The sequence below is a fragment of the Myotis davidii genome, unplaced genomic scaffold (genome assembly GCF_000327345.1).
Source record: "Myotis davidii unplaced genomic scaffold, ASM32734v1 scaffold1754, whole genome shotgun sequence".
In the NCBI taxonomy this organism is placed as follows: domain Eukaryota; kingdom Metazoa; phylum Chordata; class Mammalia; order Chiroptera; family Vespertilionidae; genus Myotis; species Myotis davidii.
This window is the reverse complement of record NW_006285993.1, coordinates 298,496-306,466: the sequence shown is the minus strand read 5'-3', so window position 1 is coordinate 306,466 and position 7,971 is coordinate 298,496. Positions and strand designations below refer to the sequence as shown.

The 7,971-nt window shown below is 46.0% G+C and overlaps 1 protein-coding gene across 1 annotated transcript in view; it reads right to left on the bottom strand.

The window, feature by feature from the left end:
- The window catches only part of LOC102752733 (chromosome unknown open reading frame, human C16orf58), a 26,226-nt gene that overhangs the window by 14,874 nt on the left and 3,381 nt on the right, over nt 1–7,971 (bottom strand). The window contains exon 2 of the mRNA XM_015559674.1: nt 7,814–7,958. Within this exon, the coding sequence (XP_015415160.1) occupies nt 7,814–7,958 (145 nt within the window). The remainder of the gene's footprint in view (nt 1–7,813; nt 7,959–7,971) is intronic.

The following is a 7,971-nucleotide window of genomic DNA, read 5'->3' as shown; positions in this document are numbered from 1 at the left end:
CCCCCCCAACCCCGCCATGAATTTCATGCACCAGGCCTCTAGTACTTTTCATAAAGCTCTAAAACAAAGAAAACTAAACAACGTGGTGTTTAGGTTTATATATATATGGTAAAACCACTACAAAGAGCAGGATGCTGTGTGGAAAGTTCAGAGGTGACTGCTGATACTCTGGCTCTCAGGCTGGGCAGCAGGTTCACAGGTGGTCAGTAGAATGCAAATAAAAAGGATTTGAGCTGCAGGTTGGTGACAGAGAACTGGGGGTGTGGGGCAGAGGGAGAGGCCTCCTCAGGCTAGAAAGAGTCAGAGAAGTCTCTGGAATGAGCCAACCTTCATTTGCACAGCAGATGCTTACTGGCCACCTACTCTGTGCCCGGCACAGGGACAGGGGGACACCACAGTGACCCGGAAAATGGTGGCTCCAGGCTCCAAATCCAGTGTAAGAGCAAAAGAACAGTAGTCAGTATGAAAAAACAGATTTAGCCCAAGCGTGTGGGCTTTCAATCCCTGTCTTTGTAAATAAAATTTTTTTTAAAATATATTTTATTGATTTTTTACAGAGAGGAAGGGAGAGAGACAGAGAGCCAGAAACATCGATGAGAGAGAAACATCGATCAGCTGCCTCCTGCACATCCCCCACTGGGGATGTGCCCGCAACCCAGGTATATGCCCTTGACCTGGGACCCCTCAGCCCGCAGGCCGACACTCTATCCACTGAGCCAAACCGGTTTCGGCTATAAATAAAATTTTACTGGAACACAGCTGTGCCCATTCATTTACAGTGTAAAACAGACAAACAAACGAAAAAAAAAAACCACAGGAAAAAAAAATGGACCTGGAGCTGCCATCCCAGAGGAACTGCCTGGCATGTCTTAAGCCTCAAACCTTTAGACAAAGGTTTAAACAAAGTTAAAGCAAAGGAAAATAATCTTTAGACTGGAACTAAAGCAACCTTGTGCCTACTAAGGAACTGTTGGCAAAGAAAACAAGAAAGCAGATACTATGACTGCGACTGAAAATTAAACTGCTAGGAATCGGCACCACTACATTGCTATCTGCACTCACAGAAATGCCTTCCTTCTACGGATGTAATTGTTTCCTTCCCCTTCTCACATCCATGGCATTTGCCTCTGAATTGGATTTGGGCTTCTGCCTGGATCAATGCTTCCCATAGTTCTTTTTTTTTTTTTAACATTAAAAAAATTAATCTAACAAATAATTTCTTCCACAATAGCAACTATGGTACAAACCCAATAACATTAGTCAACCCGGTGTCATGTTCTACTAATTAATATAATACAAAGAGCCCAGCTGGCATGGCTCAGTGGTTGAGCCCTGACCTATGAGCCAGGAGGTCATGGTTCATTTCCCGGTCAGGGCACATGCCCGGGTTGTGGGCTTGATCCCTCGTGTGGGGCATGCAGAAAGCAGCCGATCAGTGATTCTCTCTCAACACTGATGCTTCTCTCTCTCTCCTTTCCTCTTTGAAATCAATAAAAATATATTTAGAAATACATAAATAGTACAAAGACATTTATAAACTACAGAGCCACACAAATTTGTAAGCAACTAATACATTCTGAAATGTTAAGAATAAAGCTATATTCCAACTAGCTTCATTTAAACTTTCCCTTTCCCCTTAATATTTTTTATATTCATGCTTCCCACTATTTCTTCACTAAACTCCATTAAATCCTGGATTTAAATACAGCTAACGATAAAACAACAATATTGAGGTATCAACAAAATAGCTGAGTTTTACCACAGTCTAAGCTACCAAAAGCTATTCTCTAAAAGACAATTTATTCACCTAAGGCAAACATGGAAAAGTTAGAATCAAATCCCTGTCAGATACATGGGAACATTTACGGTCTAAAAGGTTTACTGTCACTAGGCCAGTGACGGCGAACCTATGACACGCATGTCAGAGGTGACACGCGAACTCATTTTTTTGGTTGATTTTTTTGTTAAATGGCATTTAAATATATGAAATAAATATCAAACATATAAGTCTTTGTTTTACTATGGTTGCAAATATCAAAAAAATTTCTATATGTGACACGGCACCAGAGTTAAGTTAGGGTTTTTCAAAATGCTGACACACCGAACTCAAAAGGTTCCCCATCACTGCACTAGGCAGTGGTTCTCAACCTTCTGGCCCTTTAAATACAGTTCCTCATGTTGTGACCCAACCATAAAATTATTTTCGTTGCGACTTCCTAACTGTAATGTTGCTACTGTTATGAATCGTAATGTAAATATCTGATATGCAGGATGGTCTTAGGCGACCCTGACCCCTGTGAAAGGGTCGTTTGACTGCCAAAGGGGTCGTGACCCACAGGTTGAGAACCGCTGCACTAGAAGAAGACAGACCCTGGACACACTGGGCAGTGTGTTCCCCTTGCAGAAGATAGGACGTGTGAGCTGGCACACACCAAGCTGACAAGGTGTGAGCCCTCGTCCGAGACAGCAGAATGTTCTTACACCTGAACACTAACAACCTGGAAGCAAGGCCCCAGCTTAAACTGTATCGTCTCTTGCACTGTATGAACTTAGGTTAACAGCTCTGCAGACTTCACAAAAAGGATAAGGCATTTTAATCCGTTTTCTGCCGACTAACTTCCTGTCAGCCAGAGATTACAGCATGGTCCGCCTCCAGTCTGTCACAACCGTGATCATTCCAGACATGCATTCAACACAACGTATACGGTTGTGCTAAGTGTTTGGTGGGCCCGATGCTGAATTATCTCCTAACTTCTCCATAAACCCCTTGATTTCCACTAACAAATCTGGACCTATCACTTCTACTCCTACATGGAGGCTGAAGTATGCTATGACTATTGCTATGTGAATATTTTTCGACATTATGGTCATATTTCTGCTAAATTATTCTTAAGAGTATTTTTTAAAATATATATTTTATTGATTTCAGAGAGGAAGGAAGAGGGAGAGAGAGATAGAAACATCCATGATGAGAGAAAATCATGGATCGGCTGCCTCCGCAAGTCCCCCCTGGGGATCGAGCCCACCACCCGGGCAAGTGCCCTTGACCGGAATCGAACCTGGGACTTTTCAGTTTGCAGGCCGACGCTCTATCCACTGAGCCAAACCGGCTGGGGCTTAGAGTCTTTTTAGAATGCTGAAAAGATATTAAATTCACTGAATAAAAATTTCAATTTTGTTCCTCAAATGTAATAAAATTCTGATATATGTTAGGCAAGTTAAATTAGACAAGTGATCCCCGGTCATCTAATATTAATGTTGTAAAGAAATTCACCTAAATTTTCTGTTGAGGTCAGTTTCAATTATCCTAAAAATGGTAAATGATCTATTATTTGTGTGTGAATCTAAAGTATACGCCTTTTGAAATCTGTCAGTCAAAAATAAAAATGTAAGCAGATGACTGTTAAATACATTGCTAACAGGTATGCTGGACAATAAATTCTAAGTTTTATTTAACTTACATCTGCTTAGTTTTTTACTGAGTTAAGGAGAAAGGCCCAGTTAATCAACTCAATAGATTGGTCAAGGCAACACACTTGAACTATAACAGGACTCAAAAAGCAGCTGGGCCCTGGCCAGTGTGGCTCAGTTGGTTGAGCATCACACTGTGCACCAAAAGGTTGCAGGTTCAATTCCCAATCAGGGCACATACTCAGGTTGCGGGTTCAATCCGATCGATGTTTCTCTCTCTTTTTCTCTCTAAAATCATAAAAAACATATTAAAAAAAGAAAGAAAACAGTTGGTCTCCTGCTCTGGCCAGTGTGGCTCAGTTAGTTGAGCATCATCCCGTGCACCAGGTCATCATCAGTCTGATTCCCAGGCGGGGGGCACTTGCCCAAGTTGTGGGTTCAATCCTATTGGGGTGCATGCCGGAGGCAGTGGATTGATGCTCCTCTCTCCCTCCAACATCAATTAAAAGGATCTCTCCCCATGAACTTGTATAATGCTCTGCAGCATTTTGAAACCTGTGTAAGTTGGACATGACCAAATCAGAGATGCCTGATAAACTCACAAAGTATTTGAGAACTTCAGCTGTATCCCCCAAAAGATCAATGCTAAGCTATAAAAAAGGAAAATTCATATAAAAATCATAACAGATATCTTTGAAAAAAAATCAAATTCTAACTCATTTTGCTACTATTTCAAATATGACTAAGGAAAAAAGGGACAAGTAGTAATGCTTGCATTTAAAAAAAAATTAACTGAGTGGATGCGGGGGAGGGGCGGAATAACCATACAGTTATTATTGCACTCCACCAATGTGCAGAATTCCAAAATGTGCCAGCACTAAAAGCTTGTCTTGCATTGAGGTTTTCCAAGAGGTACACCGAGTCTACCATCTGGTCTGCCCTGGTGTGGCTCAGTTGGTTGGGCACCATTCCGTGCACTGAAAGGTTGCCAGTTTGAGTCCCCATCAGGGCATATGCCCAAGTTGTGGGCTCGATCCTGGTAGTGCAGGAGGCAACCAGTCGACATTTCTCTATCTCTCTATCTCTCTCTCTCTCGAAAAGCATCTGGTCTGTAGTAACAGCTTACTGTCTTCAGTACCGGTCTTCATAATGTCAGTCACATTGCACTTGCAAAATCCCTAATGTAAAAGAGTTTTCAGTGCTGACAGGTGGGCTATGATCGATCATATGGGATTGAATCCATATGCACACTGGGATTCATTTTTTTAAAAAATTTAATTTAATTTAACATTGTCTAAGTCTATATAACGGCTTGTCTCATAGAGGAGAGCACCGGAATAGGTTAGACTTTGTTGCTGTAGCAAGCTCAAATTGTGTCAGACAGTGTCGATCATCTGCCACAGTGTTGCTTGCACATTTTTTAAAAATATGTATTTTTATTCAGAGAGGAAGGAAGAGGGAGAGAGAGATAGAAACATCAATGATGAGAGAATCATTGATTGGCTGCCTCCTGCACAACCCCCACTGGGGATCAAGCCTGCAACCTGGGCATGTGTCCTTGAATGGATTTGAACCCGGGAGCCTTCAGTCCGCAGGCCGACGCTCTATCCACTGAGCCAAACCAGCAAGGGCTGGGCTTCATTTCACTGTCAAGAATTTGAGTACGCTGTTGCATGGATGGAAGGTGACCAGATTCCAGCTTAGACCACACAGGCACATCACTGAAAGTTATCTCAAATGCACAGTTGACATACAGTTTCTCAATCATGTTGCTCAAGAAGAAAACCATCATACATGCACAGACCTTATTTTCTTAGTCCCACTGCCAGATACTAGGAGCTTGCTTGCCAAAGAAAGCAAAAGGATCCTTGCCAACAACTATTCAGCCTATTAATACTAGTTTGAAGATGACAGGAAAGACGCTATGTGTCTCTATATTGGTTGAGGGAGGTAATTCTCTACTTCAGTGTGGATGTTTGGGAGTACCGCTGGCTAATAACCAGCAGACACTCCCCAAACACCCGCCTATGACCTCAGGAGGTACAAATCTGGAACTTGAGCAGCGGCCCGGTGGCCACCTGCACCTTTAATCTCTCGCTAGGCATGCCGCCCAGGTTGGCTGAGGCATCGCTCTGGACCAACGCCAAGCCACCACCTGAAGCAGTAGCGAAAGTCTCATCGTATTGGAGCCAGCACTTCCACCACATTCAGACAAAGACTGCAGCCAGCCAAGGCCGAGCCGGAGCCACCAGCTGCTCCCCACCTCGCAGGCTTGACCGCCAAGGTCAGGGAGGGAGGCAGGAATCCCGAATAAATGCTTGTTGCCTCTAACTTTGGAAGGCCCTTTACTTTTAGGTTAGCAACAGCTTGTCCATGGATGTTTTGGTGACACAATGGCAGAATCCGGTTGTTGTGACTGAAACTATACAGCATACAGAGTGTACAATGTCTACCATCTGGTCCTGCACAGAAGGTGTGCCTGTCGGTTTACACTATACCGTACACTGAAAGTAGCACTCATTACATTCAAAGACCATCTGAGAACCCACAACCGGAATGGCCTCATACAGCGGGCGGCGGAAGGACAGATATAGCAGGCAGAGGATTCCCCACTTGTTTGAGCTGAAGGACATGGACCCTTAAGTGGAGCGGCAAGAAGGGAGCTGGCTGTGGAAAGGAGGGTTGGGAGCTTCTCACAACACATAAGGTGGTGATATACTTTATCAGCCTTCCCCATTCTCCACTGGAACCACATGCCCTCCTCCTGCAGCCTCGCTCTTTGGGCACTGAGGCCTTCTAACTGGGCAGCATGCCTAGCAAGAGATTAAAGGTGCAGTCGGCCATGGGGCCGCTGCTCAAGTCCCAGATTTGTATTTCCTGAGGTCACAGGCAGGAGTTTGAGGAGTAGACTAGTATGCTGGTTATTAGCCAGCGGTACCCCCAGACTGAGGCCTTTTACCTCCTCCTGCACTTGAGGGAGACTGCTAAGCACCCTGGCAGGCTCCTGAGATATATGCCTTCCACTCTTCACAACAGCCCTGAGATTGAGGGAATCATTTCCTTTCACAGACGAAGCAACTGGAGCTTGAAGAAGACAGGTGAACAAAAATGGGACATTTTACAGAACATCCGAATTCCCAGTTTTAAATCCTGGCCAACGTGGCTCAATGGGTTAAGCATCGACCTATGAATCAGGATGGTTTGATACCTGGTCAGGGCACATGCCTGGGTTGCAGGCTCGATCCCCGGTGTGGGGTGTGCAGGAGGCAGCCGATCAATGATTCTCTCTCTTCCTTTCCCTTCCTCTCTGAAATCAATATATTTAAAAATAAAGATAAATTCTCCCTGGGAACGGCAGTGCAACCCCAAGGACAGCGCAGAGCGCCAGGGTCCTGGTGTGGAGCAGGGGCAGTCTCCCTTTTCTTCTCTCCTCCTCTCTCCGGGTGGCAGGGAACCAGCCTGCATCTTTTATTTCTTCGTGGTTTTCCAAAAGGCTGCGCACACTTAACAGACGATTACTACACTTACTATTTATAGCACCATCTAGCACCCCAGAAAATCTAAAATGCCTTTCATTCTTCCCAGGACCTCCTGTCTCCTACTGAGAACCAACTACACATTTTTTTCTGGTGCCACCCAATTCCCCACGCGGCAGGCAGATGGCGCTTTCAGTCACCTCAGCAATCCTCCACAGGAGCCTGGGAGTAGAGGGGGGAAGGGGGGACGGTGGTAGTTGGGGATCTGGGCTCCCCTTCACTTAGGGACTCTGAACAGGGTAGTGTATGCGGTTGATAGGGATGAGGGTATTCCAGCAGTGGGCGGCCACCCAGTTAATCTAAAAGGGTAATATGCTAGTTAGACCAGGAGACTTTCCAGACAAGCCATAGTGGTGGGGGGGAGGCAGAGGTAGTTAGGAGTGAGCAGGCCAGCAGGCAGAGTGGTTAGGGGTGATCAGGCAGGCAGGTGAGCAGTTAGGAGCCAGCGGTCCTGGATTGCAAGAGGGATCAGGCCTAAACTGGCAGTCAGACATCCCCCGAGGGTTCCCAGATTGGAGAGGGTGCAGGAGGGCTGAGGAACACCGACCCTGTGCAATGCACGAATTTTGTGCACTGGACCACTAGTCACTGAATAAAGCCGATTAAGATCTATAACATTTACTCAGCTGAATTTTGTTCTTTCTTTAGCAGGACGCAAGGCCCTGTTCTAGGCACCGGGGAGACGTGGCCCCCGGACCTACTCAGGCATGGCTCTAGAAATACACCCAGCACAGCCCGGGGCTGGAGGCCAGAACGTGGGAGAGGGGGAGAAGAGGAGAGGGAGCTGGGCTTCTCGGTGGAAGAAAAAGAGGCCACCGGCGGCGGGGTGAGAGCAGCGGCGGGTCAGGCTCCAGGGGCCAGCTTACCTTTCAGCAGCCACGTGGCCGTGGCGGCCGACACGGAGGCGCTGGCATTTCCCACCCCTATGCCCAGCAGGACTGCGTGGGTCGCCAGGGAGCCCGAGAGGCTGGAAGCAAAGGCCTGGAGAATGGAGAAAGCGGGAGGAGTGGGCTCGGGAGCGGGG